Genomic DNA, 24472 nt, shown 5'->3' on the forward strand with positions numbered 1-24472 from the left:
ACCCAGACCCTCTCCCCATAACCCCACATATTTACCCTGCTAATCTCCCTGACACGAAGGATCAATTTAGCATGGCCAATCCACCTAATCTGCACATCTTTGGACACTAAGGGGCAATTTAGCATGGCCAATCCACCTAACCCGCACATCTTTGGACACTAAGGGGCAATTTAGCATGGCCAATCCACCTAACCTATACATCTTTGGACACTAAGGGGCAATTTAGCATGGCCAATCCACCTAACCCGCACATCTTTGGACACTAAGGGGCAATTTAGCATGGCCAATCCACCTAACCCGCACATCTTTGGACACTAAGGGGCAATTTAGCATGGCCAATCCACCTAACCTATACATCTTTGGACACTAAGGGGCAATTTAGCATGGCCAATCCACCTAACCCGCACATCTTTGGACACTAAGGGGCAATTTAGCATGGCCAATCCACCTAATCTGCACATCTTTGGACACTGAGGGGCAATTTAGCATGGCCAATCCCCCTGACCTGCACATCTTTGGACACTAAGAGGCAATTTAGCATGGCCGATCCCCCTGACCCGCACATCTTTGGACACTAAGGGGCAATTTAGCATGGCCAATCCACCTGACCTGCACATCTTTGGACACTAAGGGACAATTTAGCATGGCCAATCAACCTAACCCACACATCTTTTGGATTGTGGAGGAAACTAGAGCACCCAAAGGAAACCCACGCAGACACGGGGAGAATGTGCAGACTCCACACAGACAGTGACCCGAGGCCAGAATCGAACCCGGGTCCCTGGCGCCATGACTCAGCACTGTGCCACCGTGCCGCCCTGACTAACTGGAGAGTTATTTCAAAGAGCTAGCATAGACATGTTGGGCAGAACGGCCTCTTTCTGATGGGCTTGCGACCATAGGTAGTTCCATACATACAGTATTGGGGCAATTCGATTCACCTGGGTTGCAGGGGGTGGAATATTAGAAGCAAAATCAGATTTTTCAGCCTTGAATTTGATTTCATTTAAAACAGTAACAGCTGAAGTTTTATAGCTCGTACAAATAGTTTCTCCAGGGATTGACTCTGTTTCAGCAATGGGAAATAGCTTGGCAATCAAAACAGCATTTTAATGATATTGTTGCTCATAAAAGTGATGGATGTTCATTGAATCCAAGAATGATTAATGTTGGGAATTAAACACACCCATTTCAGAAAGCCAGTGCCAGAGCAGGTCCAACACAGGGTAAGGCACAGAGTAAATCTCCCTATTCACTGTCCCCATCAAACACTCCCAGGACAGGTGCAGCATGGGGTTAGATACAGCGTAAAGCTCCCTCTACACTGTCCCCCATTAAACAATCCCAGGACAGGTACAGCACGGGGTTAGATACAGAGTAAATCTCCCTATTCACTGTCCCCATCAAACACTCCCAGGACAGGTGCAGCACGGGGTTAGATACAGCGTAAAGCTCCCTCTACACTGTCCCCCATCAAACAATCCCAGGACAGGTACAGCACGGGGTTAGATACAGAGTAAAGCTCCCTCTACACTGTCCCCCATCAAACACTCCCAGGACAGGTACAGCACGGGGTTAGATACAGAGTAAAGCTCCCTCTACACTGTCCCCCATCAAACACTCCCAGGACAGGTACAGCACGGGGTTAGATACAGAGTAAATCTCCCTATTCACTGACCCCATCAAACACTCCCAGGACAGGTGCAGCACGGGGTTAGGTACAGAATAAAACTCCCTCTACACTGTCCCCATCAAACACTCCCAGGACAGTACAGCACAGGGTTAGATACAGAGTAAATCTCCCTATTCACTGACCCCATCAAACACTCCCAGGACAGGTGCAGCACGGGGTTAGATACAGAGTAAAGCTCCCTCTACACTGTCCCCATCAAACACTCCCAGGACAGGTACAACACGGGGTTAGATACAGAGTAAAGCTCCCTCTACACTCTCCCCTTCAAACACTCCCAAGACAGATACAGCACGGGGTTAGATACAGAGTAAAGCTCCCTCTACACTCTCCCCATCAAACACTCCCAGGACAGGTACAGCACGGGGTTAGATACAGAGTAAAGCTCCCTCTACACTGTCCCCATCAAACACTCCCAGGGCAGGCACAGCACGGCGTTAGATACAGAGTAAAGCTCCCTTTACACTGTCCCCATCAAACTCTCCCAGGACAGGTACAGCACGGGGTTAGATACAGAGTAGAAATCTCTCTACTCATTGAGATTCAGCTCCCCTCTACTAACATCCCCGAGTTCACCAATGTGACGTTGTTCATTGTTGGCATGGGATGAGATTGACATGGCTGCTGAGTGCACGCTCACCGGGGGGGGGGGGGGGGGGGGGGGGGGGGGGGGCAGAGTTGAGGTGGGTAAAATGGAATCACAACCAACCCTTGAATCCTTTTCCGAGTCACAGATGCAGGGCATTCAGTGCGCCATGCCTGTGCCAGCCCTTTGAAAGAGGTACTATATTGACATTGCATCGTGTGCAACCTTTGCAACCCGAGCAGTATTTTCCCTCACCACATTACAAGATCGATCGGAAGAAAGGAGCACATATTGAAGCTGGGCCTTGCTGAATGAACCCATTCAGTCAGTCCTACTCCAATTCGTATCCCTTTCAAAGTATTTACCCGATCCCTTTTATGAGTACGATTTGACTCGTGTCATAGGCAGTGGTTATATTGATGCCGTGCCCTGTGTGTGTACCAACACAGCTGCCCTGGCCTCCCAGTCTCAAACTGAGTTGAGTGCTGTTGACGCCGCACTGTTTTAGCCTCAGTATCACCGACTCTCAGAGCTGCCGCCCTAAAACAGCTGACAGTAAAAGAATCACTGACGGGCTACAGCAGAAGGCCATTCAGCCCATCACCTTCCCGTGCCAGCTCTCTACGGGAGCAATGCACCCATTTTTTGACCTCCCCCTCACTCAAGTGGATAGAGCTGTGAAGAAGGCCTATAGTGTGTTAGCTTTTATTAACAGGGGGTTGGCGTTTAAGAGCCGTGGGGTTATGCTGCAACTGTACAGGACCTTGGTGAGACCACATTTGGAGTATTGTGTACAGTTCTGGTCACCTCACTATAAGAAGGATGTGGAAGCGCTGGAAAGAGTGCAGAGGAGATTTACCAGGATGCTGCCTGGTTTGGAGGGTAGTTCTTATGAGGAAAGGTTGAGGGAGCTCGGGCTGTTCTCTCTGGAGCGGAGGAGGCTGAGGGGAGACTTAATAGAGGTTTATAAAATGATGAAGGGGATAGATAGAGTGAACGTTCAAAGACTATTTCCTCGGGTGGATGGAGCTATTACAAGGGGGCATAATATGCTCTTTATTTTTTCAGATAAAGCTCGGCACAACATCGTGGGCCGAAGGGCCTGTTCTGTGCTGTACTGTTCTATGTTCTATAACTATAGGGTTCATGGTGGGAGATATAGGAAGGATATCAGAGGTAGGTTCTTTACGCAGAGAGTGGTTGGGGTGTGGAATGGACTGCCTGCAGTGATAGTGGAGTCAGACACTTTAGGAACATTTAAGCGGTTATTGGATAGGCACATGGAGCACACCAGGATGATAGGGAGTGGGATAGCTTGACCTGGGTTTCAGATAAAGCTCGGCACAACATCGTGGGCCGAAGGGCCTGTTCTGTGCTGTACTGTTCTATGTTCTATATCTGCCAAATTTATTTTTCCCCTTTCAGTTAATGATCTTCTGAAAGCTACGATCGCCAAGGCTTGTTGATGCCCGCAGTCCCTCAGACGCGCTGAAGGGACGTTGGCTTCTCTTCCAGCTTCTTCAGCTGTTTTGCCTTCAGCTCCCAGCCAGCTGCACAAGCCCCGTGCTTTTGGGAAGGAAGCAGGAACGTGCTGCCTCCGACAAAAAGGCGGCCCTCCTCGGGGGCAACGGCAACAAATGAACCACTTCCCAAGAGGTGTCAAATGATGTCATGCACACTCGGGTCGAAGTGTTTGAATCATAAACATGGGCCAATTCCCCGTAGGTCCCCAACACTGAAACAAGTACCTTGGCCAGAGGGGATTTAACAGTTTCCTGTAGGAACAGATGTGGAGTGTTGTGGAGCCGTCATGAGCTGGTTGGTGTCAACAGGACTCCTTGGCCTGCCGCGGAGCTGCCCAAGACGAGGGACTAATGCCTTCCTCATGTTGGAAAAGCACCAGCAGCTTCATGTGGTGCGGGAGATCTGATTTATTCTCGTAGTGTGAGGCACATGAAGCCTGCAGGCTGTTGGGGAAGAACCAACAGGCAGAGTGTGAACGAGAGGCGGCTCAGTTAGGATCAGTCACATGAGTACAGAGCGCCAGAACGGGCCAATCTGCCACTTGGGCCTCTTCCATTCAGTGTCATTGGATCATGTCTAATATGTATCTCACCTCCATCCGCTTGACTTGACTCTTTGTCCCATAGCATCGGTAGACAACCAAAGTGTGTCAGCCTCAGGTTTGAAGTTTTCAGATGACCCCCACGGTTTGGTTTTTATTTTGGGGGGAGCTGGATTGAGGGCGCTGGGGGAAGAGTTCCATATTTGCTGGTTGTGTGAAGGACTGCTTCGTCTGATCACCATCCCCCGCACCTCCCCAAACAGCTTGGCTTTCATCTCAATTGAGGTCCCACATGGGCGGCACAGTGGGTTAGCACTGCTGCCTCACAGGGACCCGGGTTCGATTCCCGGCTTGGATCACTGTCTGTGTGGAGTCTGCACGTTCTCCCCGTGTCTGCGCGGGTTTCCTCCGGGTGCTCCGGTTTCCTCCCACAGTCTGAAAGACGTGTTGGTTAGGTGCTAAATTCTCCCTCAGTGTAACCCGAACAGGCACCGGAGTGTGGCGGCTAGGGGATTTTCACAGTAACTTCATTGCTGTGTTAATGTAAGCCTACTTGTGACACCAGAAATGTTCTGGAGGACCCAGGTTCGAATCCTGCCACAGCAACTTGTGGAATTTGAATTCTATAAAATTATCTGGAATTAAGAATCTACTGATGACCATGAAACCATTGTCGGAAAAACCCATCTGGTTCACTAATGTCCTTTAGGGAAGGAAATCTGCCGTCCTTACCCGGTCTGGCCTACATGTGACTCCAGAGCCACAGCAATGCGGTTGACTCTCAACTGCCCTCCGGCAACTAGGGATGGGCAATAAATCCTGGCCAGCCAGCGACGCCCATGTACCACGAATGAATAAATAAATAAATAAAAGATGCCAGGGCACTATTTTCAAGGCGAGTGGGGGAAGCTCTCCTGGGTATGTTTATCCCTCAAGCATATCATTTCCCAGAAATCCCTATAGTGCAGAAGGAAGCCATTTTGCCCATCTAACCTGCACTGACAACAATCCCTATCCCCGTAACGCTGCATATTTACCCTGCTAATCCTCCTGACACTTATGGACAATTTAGCATGGCCAATCAACCTAACCCACACATCTTTGGGCACTAAGGGGCAATTTAATATGGCCAATCCACCCAACCTGCACGTCTTTCGGACTGTGGAAGGAAACCGGGGCACTCGGAGGAAACCCACGCAGACACGGGGAGAATGTGCAAACTCCGCAAAGTCGGTGACCCAAGCCGGGAATCGAACCCGGGTCCCTGGTGCTGTGAGGCAGCAGTGCTAACCCACTGTGCCACCATAGTCCATCAGGAATGGAAGAAGGGGGCGTTGATAGGCTGAGATGAAGCAGGGCAAGAAGAGGCTTGTGTGGAGCATCAACACAGCATGGACCAGTCGGGCCGAATGGCCTGTGTCTGTGCTGTCCACTCTATGGAACAGAGTATTGGCTTCTGTTCAAAGGCTGGGGACAAATTAGCAGATTGAATCTGGGTTTGGTGTGTATCCTACTTCATATACCCTCCAATTATTTCCTTAGACTTGGCATGCCTTCATCCATAGGAATTGAAATGTTTTGGTTCTCATTAGGGCGGCACGGCAGCACAGTGGTTAGCACTGCTGCTTCACAGCTCCAGGGACCTGGGTTCGATTCCCGGCTTGGGTCACTGTCTGTGTGGAGTTTGCACATTCTCCCCGTATCTGCGTGGGTTTCCTCCGGGTGCTCCGGTTTCCTCCCACAGTCCAAAGATGTCCGGGTTAGGTTGATTGGCCATGCTAAAAATTGTCCCTTAGTGTCCTGAGAGGCGTAGGTTAGACGGATTAGCGGGTAAAATATATCGGGATATGGGGGTAGGGCCTGGGTGGGGTTGTGGTCGGTGCAGACTCGATGGGCCGAATGGCCTCTTTCTGCACTGTAGGGTTTCTGTGATTCGATGACATGTTGTTTGATGAGCTCTCTCTCTCTGCTTCCTGTTCTACAACTCGCTCTTCAACCCTCTTTCATTCAAAGAGATATTAATTAACACAATATCAGCTCCTTCGATGAACATCCGCAGATGTTCGGGAGGGTGGCATAGTGGTTAGCACTGCTGCCTTACAGCACCAGGGACCCAGGTTCGATTCCCGGTTTGGGACACTGTCTGTGCGGAGTCTCCCCGTGTCTGCGTGGGTTTCCTCCGGGTGCTCCGGTTTCCTCCCACAGTCCAAAGATGTGCGGGTTAGGCCATGCTAAATTGGCCCTTAGTGTCAGGGTAAATGCATGGGGTTGTGGGGATGGGGCATGGGTGGGATTGTGGTCGGTGCAGACTCGATGGGCCAAATGGCCTCCTTTTGCACTGTAGGGTTTCTATGTAATGAAGAGAGGGAGCTGGAGCAGTGAGAATTCATAGTGCTTCAATTCATTGCTGAAAAGTTATGATGGAAATTGAGGGTTAATGGGTTAAAAGTGGATTAGGGGTTAATTTTAACTTCAGCCACTCAATGTCCCCATTGGCATTGTCCAAAGTCAAACTGGCTGCCAGGGCACTGAGGTGGGACTGGTGGGACCTGGGGTATTCACTATTGGCGGAGCCTCGTTCATCCAAGTGAGGTTCTTGCTGTGCCTCCTAAGGCCTGGTCCCTTTCTCACAAAGGCTGTGTGTGGCTTGCTTCTGTGTGCAGCTGCTGCTCTTACGTGGGCCGGAGAGGCGGAGGACCCCAGGCCATATCCATCGGGAAGAACTGCGATAAATTTGGGATTGTCGTCCACGAGTTGGGCCACGTCATTGGGTTCTGGCATGAGCACACAAGACCCGACCGAGACCACCACGTGACCATCGTAAGGCAGAACATCCAACCAGGTAAGGGTGGCGACTACCTCTTACTTTGCACAAACACGCACACCTCACTGCGGCGCGTAACTCATCTCCTGACTCCCCAAAGCCTATCCACCATCTACAAGTCAGGAGTGTGATGGAATACTCCCCACTTGCCTGGATGGGTGCGGCTCCAACAACACTCAAGAAGCTCGACACCATCCAGGACAAAGCAGCCCCGCTTGATTGGCACCCCATCCACAAACACCCACTCCCTCCACCACCGACGCTCAGTAGCAGCAGTGTGGACCATCTACAAGATGCACTGCAGCAACTCATCCTTAGACAGCACCTTCCAAACCCACGACCACTTCTATCTAGAAGGACAAGGGCAGCAGATACATGGGGAACACCACCACCTGCAAGTTCCCCCCCAAGCCACTCACCATCCTGTCTTGGAAACATATCGGCCGTTCCTTCGCAGTCGCTGGGTCAAAATCCTGGAATTCCCTCCCTCACGGCATTGTGGGTCAACTCACAGCACGCGGACTGCAGCGATTCAAGATGGCGGCTCACCACCACCTTCTCAAGGGGCAACGAGGGATGGGCAATAAATGCTGGGTCCAGCCAGCGACGCCCGTGTCCCACGAACGAATAAACAACAACACGCACACACAACAAAGTCTTTCTGTGATTTGCACTTGGAAAGCCACGGCCTCACCTGCCCCTCGTTACAGACAGCTGTGCTTTTTTTTGGCCACTGGGCCATTCACGGTTGTCAAATCCCCTCACAGGGCAAGAGTACAACTTCCTCAAGATGGAGCCGGACGAGGTGGACTCGCTGGGGGAGACGTACGACTTCGACAGCATCATGCACTACGCCCGGAACACTTTCTCAAGGTTGGAACCTGGCCTTTATCATTTGTGACTAATTGGAGGCTTTTCCGGCCTCTCATTTGTTGGTGATTCTTTTCAGGAATGTACACATGCTCAGCAAGGAAATGGGAGTTGTTGACTTCAAGGGACACCTACTGTAAATGTCTCTCATTGTCAGAGGTAGAGCCATTGTCCATTAGGCTCCTAAAATCTCCAGGGATGCTCCAAAGATTCACTATTCTTTCTGTTCCCCTTTCTCCCCTCCCCAACCATTCCTATCCCCACTCTTCCTCATCCCTCCGAAGAGAGTGCCGCACTGTCTGAGGGGCAGTACTGAGGGAGTGCCGCACTGTCAGAGGGTCAGTACTGAAAGAGTGCTGCACTGTCAGAGGGTCAGTACTGAGGGAGCGCTGCACTGTCAGAGGGTCAGTACTGAGGGAGTGCTGCACTGTCAGAGGGTCAGTACTGAGGGAGTGCCGCACTGTCAGAGGGTCAGTACTGAGGGAGTGCTGCACCATCAGAGGGTCAGTACTGAGGGAGTGCTGCACTGTCAGAGGGTCAGTACTGAGGGAGTGCTGCACCATCAGAGGGTCAGTACTGAGGGAGTGCCGCACTGCCAGAGGGTCAGTACTGAGGGAGAGCTGCACCATCAGAAGGTCAGTACTGAGGGAGTGCTGCACTGTCAGAGGGTCAGTACTGAGGGAGTGCTGCACTGTCAAGGTCAGTACTGAGGGAGTGCTGCACTGTCAAGGTCAGTACTGAGGGAGTGCCGCACTGTCAGAGGGTCAGTACTGAGGGAGAGCTGCATTGTCCGAGGGTCAAGACTGAGGGAGTGCCGCACTGTCAGAGGGTCAGTACTGAGGGAGTGCCGCACTGTCAGAGGGTCAGTACTGAGGGAGCGCTGCACTGTCAGAGGGTCAGTACTGAGGGAGTGCCACACTGTCAGAGGGTCAGTACTGAGGGAGTGCCGCACTGTCAGAGGGTCAGTACTGAGGGAGCGCTGCACTGTCAGAGGGTCAGTACTGAGGGAGTGCTGCACTTTCAGAGGGTCAGTGCTGAGCGAGTGCCGCACTGTCAGAGGGTCAGTACTGAGGGAGTGCCGCACTGTCAGAGGGTCAGTACTGAGGGAGCGCTGCACTGTCAGAGGGTCAGACATGAGGGAGTGCTGCACTGTCAGAGGGTCAGTACTGAGGGAGTGCTGCACTTTCAGAGGGTCAGTGCTGAGGGAGTGCCGCACTGTCAGAGGGTCAGTACTGAGGGAGTGCCGCACTGTCAGAGGGTCAGTATTCAGGAAGTGCTGCACTGTCAGAGGGTCAGTACTGAGGGAGTGCCGCATTGTCAGAGGGTCAGTACTGAGGGAGCGCTGCACTGTCAGAGGGTCAGTACTGAGGGAGTGTCGCACTGTCAGAGGGTCAGTACTGAGGGAGTGCCGCACCGTCAGAGGGTCAGTACTGAGGGAGTGCCGCACTGTCAGAGGGTCAGTACTGAGGGAGCACTGCACTGTCAAGGTCAGTACTGAGGGAGTGCTGCACTGTCAAAGTCAGTACTGAGGGAGTGCTGCATTGTCCGAGGGTCAAGACTGAGGGAGTGCCGCACTGTCAGAGGGTCAGTACTGAGGGAGTGCCGCACTGTCAGAGGGTCAGTATTGAGGGAGTGCCGCACTGTCAGAGGGTCAGTACTGAGGGAGCGCTGCACTGTCAGAGGGTCAGTACTGAGGGAGTGCCGCACTGTCAGAGGGTCAGTACTGAGGGAGTGCTGCACTTTCAGAGGGTCAGTGCTGAGGGAGTGCCGCACTGTCAGAGGGTCAGTACTGAGTCAGTGCCGCACTGTCAGAGGGTCAGTATTCAGGAAGTGCTGCACTGTCAGAGGGTCAGTACTGAGGGAGTGCCGCACTGTCAGAGGGTCAGTACTGAGGGAGTGCCGCACTGTCAGAGGGTCAGTGCTGAGGGAGTGCCGCACTGTCAGAGGGTCAGTGCTGAGGGAGTGCTGCACTGTCAGAGGGTCAGTACTGAGGGAGCGCTGCACTGTCAGAGGGTCAGTACTGAGGGAGCGCTGCATTGTCAGAGGGTCAGTACTGAGGGAGTGCTGCACTGTCAGAGGGTCAGACATGAGGGAGTGCTGCACTGTCAGAGGGTCAGTACTGAGGGAGTGCTGCACTCTCAGAGGGTCAGCACTGAGGGAGTGCTGCACTGTCAGAGGGTCAGACATGAGGGAGTGCTGCACTGTCAGAGGGTCAGTACTGAGGGAGTGCTGCACTGTCAGAGGGTCAGTACTGTGGGAGTGCTGCACTGTCAGAGGGTCAGTACTGAACGAGCGGCAGTACTTGGGAGAGGTGCATTGTCTGAGAGGCAATATTGGGAGTTTGAGGCCTCTCCGAGAGATGTATTGAAGGAGTGCTGAAGCCCTGGGCTTTGCAGGAATTATTATCTGCTATCCTGGCGGATATAAAAGATCCTTTGGCACAATTCAAAGCACATCAGGTGAGTTCTCCTGGAATACTGGCCAACATTTAACTGGTGCATTCATCAGCTTACTATTTAACAAAGAACAAAGAAAATTACAGCACAGGAATAGGCCCTTCGGCCCTCCAAGCCTGCACCGACCATGTCTGAACTAAAACCCCCTACCCTTCCGGCGACCATATCCCTCTGTTCCCATCCTATTCATGTATTTGTCAAGACGCCCCTTAAAACTCACTATCGTATCCGCTTCCACTACCTCCACCCCGGCAGCGAGTTCCAGGCACCCACCACCCTCTGTGTAAAAAACCTGCCTCGTACATCTCCTTTAAACCTTGCCCCTCGCACCTTAAACCTGTGTCCCCCGAGTAATTGACTCTTCCACCCTGGGGAAAAAGCTTCTGACTATCCACCCTGTCCATGCCTCTCATAATCTTGTAGACTTCTATCAGGTCGCCCCTCGACCTCCGTCGTTCCAGTGAGAACAAACCAAGTTTCTCCAACCTCTCCTCATCGCTAATGCCCTCCGAACCAGGCAACATCCTGGTAAATCTTTTCTGTACCCTCTCCAAAGACTCCACAGCCTTCTGGTAGTGTGGCGACCAGAATTGAACACTATATTCCAAGTGCGGCCTAACCAAGGTTCTATAAAGCTGCAACATGAATTGCCACGAGGGAATATAGGCCTAGTCTACTCAGTCTCTCTGTAGAGGACAATCTCCTCCTCCTAAGGTGAACCTTCGTTGCATTCCCTCTGAGGTAAATATGTTCTTCCTTCGGTAAGATAATATGTGGGATCCTGCTGTGTATTTGTGTTAGTGACTGCAATTGACTGGTATGCCACTGGCTGTGACGCACTCTGGGTCATTCTGAGGTTTGTGAAAAGCGCTCTCTAAAGGCAAGCTCTTTCTCGCAGTGTGGCCCAGTTCAGTCAGAGATCCGTTGTTTAGAAAAAGTCTGATTAGACAGGAAGCCAAAGTATAATACTCCTCCCTCTGAGTTTCTTTTGTGGTTAACTGAATGGACCGCAGGAGTGACTAGTTCATGGCTGCAGGCTTGTTGGACGGATAATTGATATCCAAGTCCAGGATGATCAGAAATATCATTCAATCTCAGTTTAAAATGAACAGCTGATCGTGTCACAACTGCTGTTTGAGGAAGAGTTCCAAACTTCTCCCACCCTTTGTGTGTTGCTCCCAAAGTATCTGGCTTTAGTTTTTAAACTGTACTCCCTAGCCCTAGATTCCCCGGGGACGGCACGGTGGCGCAGTGGTTAGCGCAGCTGCCTCACAGCGCCAGGGACGCGGGTTCGATTCCCGGCCTCGGGTCACTGTGCGGAGTTTGCACGTTCTTCCCCGTGTCTGCGTGGGTTTCCTCCCGGTGCTCCGGTTTCCTCTCACAGTCCAAAAATGTGCGGGTTAGGTTGATTGGCCAGGATAAATTGCCCCTTAGTGTCAGCTAGGGTAAATGCATGGGGTTATGGGGATAGGGCCTGGGTGGGATTGTGATCACTGCAAACTCGATGGGCCGAATGGCAATGTAGGGATTCTATGAATCTATGATTCTAACAAAAATAGTTTCCCTTTATCAGATAAATGCATTGTGGTCCATTTTGGCAGGTCAAATGGGATGAAGGAGTACAATATAAAGGGAAAGACTCTTAGTACTGTAGAGGATCAGAAGGACCTTGGGGTCCGGGTCCATAGGACTCTAAAATCAGCCCCGCAGGTGGAGGAGGTGGTTAAGAAGGCGTATGGTGTGCTGGCCTTTATCAATCGAGGGATTGAGTTTAGGAGTCCGGGGATAATGATGCAGCTATATAAGACCCTCGTCAGACCCCAGTTGCAGTACTGTGCTCAGTTCTGGTCGCCTCATTACAGGAAGGATGTGGAAAAGATTGAAAGGGTGCAGAGGAGATTTACAAGGATGTTGCCTGGATTGAGTGGCATGCCTTATGAGGGTAGGCTGAGGGAGCTCGGTCTTTTCTCCTTGGAGAGACGTAGGATGAGAGGAGACCTAACAGAGGTATATAAGATGTTGAGAGGCACAGATCGGGTGGACTCTCAGAGGCTTTTTCCCAGGGTGGAAATGGCTGCTACGAGAGGACACAGGTTTAAGGTGCTGGGGGGTAGGTACAGGGGAAATGTTAGGGGGAAGTTTTTCACAGAGGATGGTGGGCGAGTGGAATCGGCTGCCGTCAGTGGTGGTGGAGGCAAACTCAATAGGGTCTTTTAAGAGACTCCTGGATGAGTATATGGGACTTAATGGGATGGAGGGTTATAGGTAGGCCTAAAAGGTCGGGATATGTTCGGCACAACTTGTGGGGCCGAAGGGCCTGTTTTGTGCTGTAGTTTTTCTATGTTTCTAACCTCTCTGTTCCCCTTTATACCTTGAAAATTTTGATCAAAGTAATCGTCTAAGTTCCTGCTAAGACAGCCTTCGTTTGTGTAATCACACCTCTGACTCAACCGTGCCAAGAATGTCTTGTTCACCCCTGCTCCGTATCTGATTTAAAGAAGTGCCCTTGCATTTCCGTTGCCTCTTGGACACTCTGTCCGTCCTTCCCGCTTTCTCCATCATCCTCCACAATAGCTTAAAGTGCACACAGTCCGACTGAGTCAGTGATGAATGCACAGTCCTTCTGGGTGAGATCACAACAAACAGATTCAAGAGCTGACTGCAGCAGCCTCTGTGCTATTAGCTGTCCAGTCCCAGCACCAGTTGACCATGTATTGTTTGATCTCCTTCCAGTGGGTTTTTAACTGACTTCCCAGCTAAAGAATGTTAGGACATTGTGAAATCACTCACTGAAGATCCGAGTTCTTTGGAAGCCTAGAGTCATAGGGTCATAGAAATTCACAGTACGGAAACAGGCTCTTCAGCCCAACTTGTCCATGCCTTCCCTTTTTTTAACCCCTAAGCTAGTCCCAATTGCCCGCGTTTGGCCCTCGATACCCATCTTACCCATGTAACGCTTTTCAAAAGACAGAATTGTACCCGCCTCTACTACTACCTCTGGCAGCTCGTTCCAGACACTCACCACCCTCTGTGTGAAAGAATTGCCCCTCTGGACCCTTTTGCAACTAGAACATAGAACAGTACATCAAAGAACAGGCCCTTCGGCCCACGATGTTGTGCCGAGCTTTATCTGAAACCAAGATCAAGCTATCCCACTCCCTATCACCCTGGTGTGCTCCATGTGCCTATCCAATAACCGCTTAAATGTTCCTAAAGTGTCTGACTCCACTTTCACTGCAGGCAGTCCATTCCACACCCCAACCACTCTCTGCGTAAAGAACCTACCTCTGATATCCTTCCTATATCTCCCACCACGAACCCTATAGTTATGCCCCCTTGTAATAGCTCCATCCACCCGAGGAAATAGTCTTTGAACGTTCACTCTATCTATCCCCTTCATCATTTTATAAACCTCTATTAAGTCTCCCCTCAACCTCCTCCGCTCCAGAGAGAACAGCCCTAGCTCCCTCAACCTTTCCTCATAAGACCTACCCTCCAAACCAGGCAGCATCCTGGTAAATCTCCTCTGCACTCTTTCCAGCCCTCGCTCCCCTCTCACCTTAAACCTATGCCCTCTAGTTTTAGACTCCCCTACCTTTGAGAAAAGATGTTGACTATCTAGTTGCTCTATGCCCCTCATTATTTTATAGACCTCTATAAGATCACCCCTAAGCCTCCTACGCTCCAGAGGAAAAAGTCCCAGTCTATCCAGCCTCTCCTTATAATTCAAACCATCAAGTCCCGGTAACATCCTAGTAAATCTTCTCTGCACTCTTTCTAGTTTAATAATATCCTTTCTATAATAGGGTGACCAGAACTGTACACAGTATTTCAAGTGTGGCCTTACCAATGTCTTGTACAACTTCGACAAGACGTCCCAACTCCTGTATTCAATATACTGAGCAATGAAACCAAGCATGCCGAATGCCTTCTTCACCTCTTCCATTAAGAAAAACTGTTGTTTCAGCCTTCACCTGAACAGCTCAAAGGTTAGGGGAGAACTTCATGTCCAATTCTGTGGTCAACAAGTCACCTATGACCCAATATCTTGGCATCGTTCTTGATCGTACTTTGACTTCATAGAATCATCGAATCCATACAGGGAAGAAGGAGGCCATTTGGCCCATCGAGTCTGCACTGACTACAAACCCACCCAGGCCCTACCCCCATAACCTCACGTACTTACCCTGCTAATCCTTTTGATACTAGGGTCAATTTAGCACAGCCAATCCACCCAACCTGCACATCTTTGAACACTAAGGGGCAGTTTAGCATGGCCAATCCACCTAACCCGCACATCTTTGGAGTGTGGTAGGAAACCGGAGCACCCGGAGGAAACCCACGCAGACACATGGGAGAACGTGCAAACTCCACACAGACAGTGACTCGAGGCCGGAATTGAATCTGGATCCCTGGCGCTGTGAGGCACCAGTGCCAACCACTGTGCCACCGTGCTGCCCCTACCAGCAACATCTCCAGAACAACTGGAGCCAAGGTCAGGACGAGAGTGAATCCCGTGCGGAGGCTGCCGGGTACCACCTGCCCACCAAGACGCTACGCACTTCTTCACCTGCCTTGGTCTATCTACAAACAGCAGAGTGCTCCTGCTCAACCTAGCTCAGGAGGTGCCACACAATATGGTGGATGTCCACCTTTGGGATGTCCACCTTGGGGATTATTTCTGGGACATCGAGTCCCATGTGGCTCCCTGTGCTGGCACACAGTGAACCAACCTCCTGAAGTTCGCAGGGAAAGCATCCTCTGCAAAGAACACCACAGCTAACAAAGCACTCCCATTGTTGCAGGACCTAAAAAAAACCCCACGCACGCATCTGAATTCCTGCGTTCCCGACTGGAACACATTCCACACTGACGACGGGCCCACCTCTACAGGGCACACCTCCTGGTTGATTGCTAACATCACCAACCACAACCTGGTAATTGACAACCAGGGAGGTGATGGCCTAGTGGTGTTATCACTAGACTATTCATCCAGAAACTCAGCTAATGTTCTGGGGACCCGGGTTCGAATCCTGCCACGGCAGATCGTTGAATTTGAATAAAAAATATCTGGAATTAAGAATCTGCTGATGACCCATTGTCGGAAAAACCCATCTGGGTCACTAATGTCCTTTAGGGAAGGAAATCTGCCATCCTCACCCTGGTCTGGCCTACATGTGACTCCAGAGCCACAGCAATGTGGTTGACTCTGAACTGTCCTTGGGCAACTAGGGATGGGCAGTAAATGCTGGCCCAGCCAGCGACGCCCATGTCCCATGGATAAATAATAATAAAAGTTGGCCATTCTGGGTGTAAAACCCATCTGGGTCACTAATGTCCTTTAGGGAAGGAAATCTGCCGTCCTTACCCGGTCTGGCCTACATGTGACTCCAGAGCCACAGCAATGTGGTTGACTCTCAACTACCCTCCTAGGGCAACTAGGGATGGGCAATAAATGCTGGGCCCAGCCAGCGACGCCCACGTCCCACAAATGAATTAAAAAAAACAAGTGCCAGGTTTCACCCATCCACTGCTCGAGGACGGGCCAGGGAAGGTCCTCTTGCTGCGCATGTAGAACATGAGGAACAGCTAAAATTGGCCATCCAAGTCAGACCATCACCCACAGTCTGCCTGAGCGACCCATTCCTGGTGGCATCGCAACCATTCACGCCGTGCCAGCTGAAACCGCTGGATGGTTGTTAATCTCGAACATCGAACGAAAGCTGCTTTCCCGGCCACACACATGAGGAAGACTTGGTTGCCGGGCTGTAGATTTAATCTATTTTTCTTCATTTTGAGAATAGGCAAGAACAGGCCCTGCCAAAACAAACAGACTTTTCACTTTTACTTTCTCTGTCACAATAGATGTCGATAATATTATGTGAGCGAGCTGTCCAAGAATCTTAATTTATCACCAGCCCTTGTTGAGGTAGTCCAGATGAAAATTTTGCAGTGGGGCCCTCCTCGCAAAAACTTATAGTTTTAAACTTAGGGTCAGCAGCATTCTTGAGAACTGCAGGTTGGCTGTAGACCAAGAACTGTTACAGCTTAGAGTCATTTGTCTTATGTCAGGATTGTCAGAGTTTGTTTATGTTATCCAATAAGACATAGGAGCAGAATTAGGCCACTCGGCCCATTAAGTCTGCTCCGCTATTCAATCATGGCTGATTTTTTTCTCATCCCCATTCTCCTGCCTTTTCCCCATAACCGTTGATCCCCTTATTAATCAAGAACCTATCTCTGTCTTAAAGACACTCAATGACCCGGCCTCCACAGCCTTCTGCGGCAAAGAGTTCCACAGATTCACCACTCTCTGGCTGAAGAAATTCCTCCTCATCTCTGTTTTAAAGGATCGTCCCTTTAGCCTGAGGTTGTGCCCTCTGGTTCTAGTTTTTCCTACTCGTGGACACATCTTCCCCACGTCCACTCGATCCAAGCCTCGCAGTATCCTGTAAGTTTCAATAAGATCCCCCCTCATCCTTCGAAACTCCAACAAGTACAGATCCAGAGTCCTCAGTTTATTATTTTTTTTATTCATTCATGGGACATGGGCGTCACTGGCTGGGCTAGCATTTATTGTCCATCCCTAGTTGCTCTTGAACTGAGTGGCTCGCTAGGCCATTTCAGAGGGCAGTTGAGAGCACATTGGAATAACATGTAGGCCAGACCGGGTAAGGATGGCAGATTTCCTTCCCTAAAGGACATTAGTGAACCAGATGGGTTTTTCCGACAATGGTTCCATGGTCATCAGTAGATTCTTAATTCCAGATAATTTTATAGAATTCAAATTCCACCATCTGCCGTGGCGGGGATTCGAACCCAGGTCCCCAGAACATTAGCTGAGTTTCCAGATTAATAGTCCAGCGATAACACCACTAGGCCATCGCCTCCCCACATTTGCTCATGGGATATGAATGCTACTTGCCAGGCCAGCACTTATTGCCCTTCCCTAATTGCCCTTGACAAGGTGGTTGGTGGTGTGCTGCCCTCTTGAATCACTACAGTGCATGTGTCGCAGGTGTATTCAGTGTGTTGCTTGGTACTGAGTTCCAGGATTTTGATCCAGCGACAGTGAAGGAACGGCGATAAAGTTCCAAGTCAGGTTGGTGTGTGTGACTTGTAGGAGATCTTGCAGATGGTGTTGCTCCCAAGAATCTCCTGCCCTCTCATTCTAAATGGTAGTGGTCGTGGGTTTGGAAGGTGCTGTCTAAGGATGAGTTGCTGCAGTGCATCTTGAAGATGGTACACACTGCTGCTACTGAGCGTCGGTGGTGGGGGGAGTGGATGTTTGTGGATGGGGTGCCAATCAAGCGGGGCTGCTTTGTCCTGGATGGTGCTGAGCTAAAGTTAAAGTTTATTTATTGGTCACAAGTAAGGCTTACATTAACATTGCAATGAAGTTACTGTGAAATTCCCCAAATCGCCGCACTCCAGCGCCTGTTTGGGTCAATGCACCTAACCAATGCAAGTCTTTCAGACTGTGGGAGGAAACCGGAGCACCCGGAGGAAACCCACAGGGGGAGAATGTGCAAATTCCACACAGCCATTGACCCAAGCTGGGAATCAAACCCAGGCCCCTGGTGCTGTGAGGCAGCAGTGCTAACCACTGTGCCACCGTGCCGCTCCACTTGCTTCTTGAGTGTTGTTGGAACTGCACCCATCCAGGCAAGTGGGGAGTATTCCATCACACTCCTGACTTGTGCCTTGTAGATAGTGGGCAGGCTTTGGGGAGTCAGGAGGTGAGTTACTCACTGAGTTACCCTCCTGAGAATTCCCAGATTCTAACTTACATTTGTAGGCAGAGGTTTGACATGGCTGGTCCAGTTCAGTTTCTGGCCAGTGGTGACCCCCAGGATGATCTGGTCAGCCTACTATAGAAAGGATATTATTAAACTAGAAAGAGTGCAGAAAGGATTTACTAGGATGCTACCGGGTCTTGATGGTTTGAGTTATAAGGAGAGGCTGGATCGACTGGAACTTTTTTCTCTGGAGCGTAGGAGGCTGAGGGGTGATCTTATAGAGGTCTATAAAATAATGAGGGGCACAGATCAGCTAGATAGTCAATATCTTTTCCCAAAGGTAGGGGAGTCTAAAACTAGTGGGCATAGGTTTAAGGTGAGAGGGGAGAGATACAAAAGGGTCCAGAGGGGCAATTTTTTCACACAGAGGGTGGTGAGTGTCTGGAACGAGCTGCCAGAGGTAGTAGTAGAGGCGGGTACAATTTTGTCTTTTAAAAAGCGTTTAGACAGTGACATGGGCAAGACGGGTATAGAGGGATATGGGCCAAATGCGGGCAATTGGGACTAGCTAAGTGATTTAAAAAAAGGATGGTATGGACAAGTTGGGCCAAAGGGCCTGTTTCCATGCTGTAAACCTCTATGACTCTATGATGTTAATGGGAGATTCAGGACAGTGGGGTAATGAACGTCAAGGGGAGATGTTACGGATGTCCTGTATTTTAAATTTTTCCTTTACCTTAAACCTTTCAAAAACACAATCAGAATCTATTGGCAGCCTCTGCCGTGAGATAAAATAAAGTGAGACTTCTGCTTTTCCTTCCTCCCTCTTTTGAACAGTAAAGGAATTAAGGGTTATGGTGAGCGGGTGGGTAAGTGGAGCTGAGTCCACGAAAAGATCAGCCATGATCTTATTGAATGGCAGAGCAGGCTCGAGGGGCCAGATGGCCTACTCCTGCTCCTAGTTCTTATGTTCTTTATCCCCGATTGGCTGAATCCCCGAATTGGAAATATGTCACGATCTCTCTAACTTTTCTTATCTCGGAGTTCAAAGCTGTAAAATTCCTGAATTGCCCACGTCATTCCTGTCATCACATGTTCTTCAGGCCACGCATTGCCTCCACTGCTACCCCCTGAGCTCCCCTAGGTTCAGCCTTGGCACTGTCCTGTTCTCAGGGTCTTGGACTTCTGTCTGGGTTTCTTGATATTAAGTAAAGAGATGAGCGTTGTGAACCCTGCCTTTATCACAGAGTTGAACTGTGACTTCTGTACGTGTGCGGGCATAATCCCTCCCCTTGGCACAGTGAAACTGTCGTTCTCCCCGTGTCTGCGTGGGTTTCCTCCGGGCGCTCTGGTCTCCTCCCACAGTCCAAAGATGTGCAGGTTAGATGGATTGGCCATGATAAATTGCCCCTTCGTGCCCAAAGATGTGCAGGTTAGGTGGATTGGCCATGCTAAATTGCCCCTTAGTGACCAAAGATGTGCGGGTTAGGTGGATTGGCTATGCTAAATTGCCCCTTAGTGACCAAAGATGTGCAGGTTAGGTGGATTGGCCATGCTAAATTGCTCCTTAGTATCCAAAGATGTGTGGGTTAGGTGGATTGGCCATGCTAAATTGCCTCTTAGTATCCAAAGATGTGTAGGTTCGGTGGATTGGCCATGCTAAATTGCCCCTTAGTGACCAAAGATGTGCAGGTTAGGTGGATTGGCCATGCTAAATTGCTCCTTAGTGTCCAAAGATGTGTAGGTTCGGTGGATTGGCCATGCTAAATTGCTCCTTAGTGTCCAAAGATGTGTAGGTTAGGTGGATTGGCCATGCTAAATTGCCTCTTAGTGTCCAAAGATGTGCGGGTTAGGTGGATTGGCCATTCTAAATTGCCCCTTAGTGTCCAAAGATGTGCAGGTTAGGTGGATTGGCCATGCTAAATTGCCCCTTAGTGTCCAAAGATGTGTAGGTTAGGTGGATTGGCCATGCTAAATTGCCTCTTAGTGTCCAAAGATGTTCAGGTTAGGTGGATTGGCCATTCTAAGTTGCCCCTTAGTGTCCAAAGATGTGCAGTTTAGGTGGATTGGCCATGCTAAATTGTCCCTTAGTGTCAGGGGGACTAGCTAGGGTAAGTACATGGGGTTACAGGGGTAGGGCCTGTGTGAGTTTGTGGTCGGTGCAGACTCGATGGCCGAATGGCCTCCTTCTGCACTGTAGGGATTCTATGATTCTGTCCAGCCCACCTCACCTGTTCATTCCCCTTACACATCGGATTAGTTTTTTCGATAGGCAGGAGTAGATCTGAAGGTTTGGAACACAAATTCTCCAGTGAGCTGTCTGTTCAATTGGCATTTTCCTCCCTTCTTTGGAAGGGCTTGCTCGTAAACCTGGATGCTGTGTGCAGTTGTGGCCTCCTTACTCAAGGGGGGATATACTTTCACCAAAGGCAGTTCAGAAAAGGTTCACAAGACTGACTCCTGAGAGTGTCTCGGAAGGAATGATTGGGTCTGGACTCAGTTCAACACAGAAGAAAACAGAATGATCTTATTGAAACATCATTTGATTTGATTTATTATTGTCACATGTACTAGTATACAGCGAAAAGTATTATTTCTTGCACACTATACAGACAAAACACACCATAAAAGCAAATTACTGCGGGTGCTGGATTCTGAAGCCAAAAGAGAAAATGCTGGAAAATCTCAGCAGGTCTGGCAGCATCTGTAAGGAGAGAAAAGAGTTGACGTTTTGACAAAGGGTCATCTGGACTCGAAACGTCAGCTCTTTTCTCTCCTTAGAGATTCTGCCAGACCTGCTGAGATATTCCAGCATTTTCTCTTTTGGTTTCAGACAAAGCATACCGCCCATAGAGAAGGAAAGGAGAGGGTGCAGAACGTAGTGCTACAGTCATAGCCAGGGTGTAGAGAAAGATCAACTTAGTGCGAGGTAGGTCCATTCAAAAGTCTGACAGCAGCAGGGAAGAAGCTGTTCTTGAGTCGGTTGGTACGTGACCTCAGACTTTTGTATCTTTTTCCCGACGGAAGAAGATGGAAGAGAGAATGTGCGGGGGGGTTCCTTGATTATGCTGGCTGTTTTGCCGAGGCGGCGGGAAGTGTAGACAGAGTCAATGGATGGGAGGCTGGTTTGCGTGATGGATTGGGCTACATTCACGACCTTTTGTAGTTTCTTGCAGTCTTGGGCAGAGCAGGAGTCATACCAAGCTGTGATACATCCGGAAAGAATGCTTTATATAAAGATTCAAGGGGGCTTGATAGGGTGGATGCTGAGAGAGAAGTTTCACCCTTGTGGAGAAACAAGGGGATGCAGTTTAAAAATAAGGCAGAGAGGAGGAGGAATTTCTTCTCTCAGAGGGAGATCATTCTTTGGAATTCTCCCCCCCAGAGAGCAATGGAGGCTGCGGGTTATTGAATATATTCAAAGCTGAGTTAGATGGATTTTTGACCTATAAGGCAATCGAGGGCGCTGGGGGACAGATAGGAAGGTGAAACTAAGGCAACACTCAGATCATGATCTTATGACGGAACAGGCTAAAGGGCGAATGGTCTACTCCCACTCCTCATTGGTTTAATTTTATGATACATGAGGGTCAGATCAATTAATTTGTGGCCACGCTCTGGCTGTGACCCTGTGAGGATCTTGCTACTAGTTGGCACCCCATGTCGATCCAATATTCAAAGGCTGTTGGTGCTTTTATGGGTCAGATTAGAAACTCCAAAGTACTTCATGGACACTGCCTGAACCATAAGTCTTGCATCTTGAATTTGGCTAGGATAAGCATGATAGGTTTCACTTCAGGGATGATTCAAATGACCCACTGGGGAGCTTTTATCAAACAAAGTTTATTTAAGAATATAGTTAACATGTATAATAAGAAAATTAGCAGCAACTTTTCTACTTCATTTATTAGTGTCACAAGTAGGCTTACATTAACACTGCAATGAAGTTACTGTGAAAGTACCCCTTGTCGCCACACTCCTGTTCGGGTACACTGAGGGAGAATTTAGCACCGAACCAACACGTCTTTCAGACTGTGGGAGGAAACCGGAGGAAACCCACACAGACATGGGGAGAACGTGCAGACTCCACACAGACAGTGACCCAAGCCGGGAATCGAACCCGGGTCCCTGGCGCTGTGAGGCAGCTAACCACTGTGCCGCCAATTTACAAATCAGTTCCAGTCAATTACAAACAAGAAACAAGCAGTATAATGTATAACTCTTAATGAAATATCTCTAACGTGTTCCAATTAAAACCGATAAACAAAACCCTTCAAACTGAGGTATCACTGCACAGGCTAAAGCTCACATGATGCTGGAATCCAGTTCCCTGGGTTGAATGCTGATTTCGAATGATCTTGAAAACTCAGAGCTGCTTGTGGTCTTCAGCTCTCCAGAAACACGAGAGACAGATTCGTTACTGCAGGATGGTAATAAGATGTGCTTTGAACTAATTGGTAAAACTTTCAAAATAGAAACAGGGAGAGGCTTCTTTCAGCTGTGCTTCTAATACTGCAGCCAAAAAAAACTAAAAATAACCCTTGTCACCTGACCGACACACAGTTCTTTTTCTACTCCCACCAATAACATCACCTCAGGCTATGAGCATGATTAAAGAAAAACTTTCTTGACATCACAGTGTGTAGAACTCCTGATCTCTTAAGCCTTCTATGCTTTAAATGCTTTAAATTCAGAGTGAAATATGTAAATGCAATATATCTACATGTGTGTGAAGTTCGTTTTGAGTAGTACAGCAGGTTTCTACTGAAGAGCAGTCAGGCGCATGAGAAAATCTGTATCCCTTGAGTAAAGGGCATTGAGGGATACGGAGCAAAGGTGGATAGTGGGGCTTGGATGGCACAGTGGTTAGCACTGCTGCCTCACAGCGCCAGGGACCAAGGTTCAATTCCCGGCCTCGGGTCACTGCCTCTGTGGAGTTTGCACATTCTCCCCGTGTCTGCGTGGGTTTCCTCCGGGTGCTCCGGTTTCCTCCCACAGTCCAGTGATGTGCGGGTTGACCATGCTAAGTTGACCCTAGTGTCAGGGGGATTAGCAGGGTAAATATGTGGGGTTATGGGAATAGGGCCCAGGTGGGATTGTGGTCAGTGCAGACTCGATGGGCCGAATGTCCTCCTTCTGCACTGTAGGGTTTCTATGATCCCGTGATTGAAGTACGTTCTAGTAGAAGAGGGGAGGGATAAATGGCCTCCTCCTATTTCAGTATTGCCACAGTCCGACAATGTAGAACAAAGAACAAAGAAAATTACAGCACAGGAACAGGCCCTTCGGCCCTCCAAGTCTGCACCGACCATGCTGCCCGACTGAACTAAAACCCCCTACCCTTCCAGGGATCGTATCCCTCTATTCCCCATCCTATTCATATATTTGTCCAGATACCCCTTCAAAGTCACTACCATATCCGCTTCCACTACCTCCCCCGGCAGCGAGTTCCAGGCACCCACCACCCCCTGTGTAAAAAAACTTGCCTCGTACATCTCCTTTAAACCTTGCCCCTCGCACCTTAAACCTGTGCCCCCTAGTAATTGACTCTTCCACCCTGGGGAAAAGCTTCTGACTATCCACTCTGTCCATGCCCCTCATAATCTTGTAGACTTCTATCAGGTCTCCCCTCAACCTCTGTCGCTCCAGTGAGAACAAACCAAGTTTCTCCAACCTCTCCTCATAGCTAATGCCCTCCATACCAGGCAACAACATCCTGGTAAATCTTTTCTGTAACCCTCTCCAAAGCCTCCACATCCTTCAGGTAGTGTGGCGACCAGAATTGAACACTATATTCCAAGTGCGGCCTAACACTCAGCTCAACCCTGTTGTGCATTAACTCTCCTGTTGCAGGCCTGAGTTAGCCAGATCATTCATCTTTCCAACCCTCTGCCCCGCCCCCCTCAACCGGGGAAGTAGACCATGCTCAACTGTGACACCCCTCGCATGCAAATAGTGACAAGACTGGGCACGATGCTTGTGTCCGAAAGCCCAGTGGCGCTTGTGCACGGCAGAGGGGCAGGTCCACCATTTTGCCTGGCTCGGCAGATGAGGTGAAGGATCACAGCCTCGAGGATGACCGGCCAGATGGCCATCTTCCGATTTTGGATGACGATGCAGACTTTAGAGATTGCTTGGGACTGTTTTGGGGGAAGGCGGCGGGGAGGGGGGTGGGTTGCCGGGAGATCTGCACCTTTGCCAGCTGTGACACGTGTCGACTTGCTGCTCAGAGCACTCAGTGC

At 49.8% G+C, this 24472-nt stretch overlaps 1 protein-coding gene across 1 annotated transcript in view; it reads left to right on the top strand.

Moving 5' to 3' along the window:
* LOC144510036 (bone morphogenetic protein 1-like) overlaps positions 1-24472 on the top strand; it is a 307138-nt gene that overhangs the window by 177310 nt on the left and 105356 nt on the right. Inside the window, exons 8-9 of the mRNA XM_078239242.1 lie at positions 7005-7183; positions 7933-8038. Of these exons, the coding sequence (XP_078095368.1) occupies positions 7005-7183; positions 7933-8038 (285 nt within the window). The remainder of the gene's footprint in view (positions 1-7004; positions 7184-7932; positions 8039-24472) is intronic.

This window comes from Mustelus asterias, chromosome 22 (genome assembly GCF_964213995.1).
Source record: "Mustelus asterias chromosome 22, sMusAst1.hap1.1, whole genome shotgun sequence".
NCBI classification, from domain to species: Eukaryota; Metazoa; Chordata; class Chondrichthyes; order Carcharhiniformes; family Triakidae; genus Mustelus; species Mustelus asterias.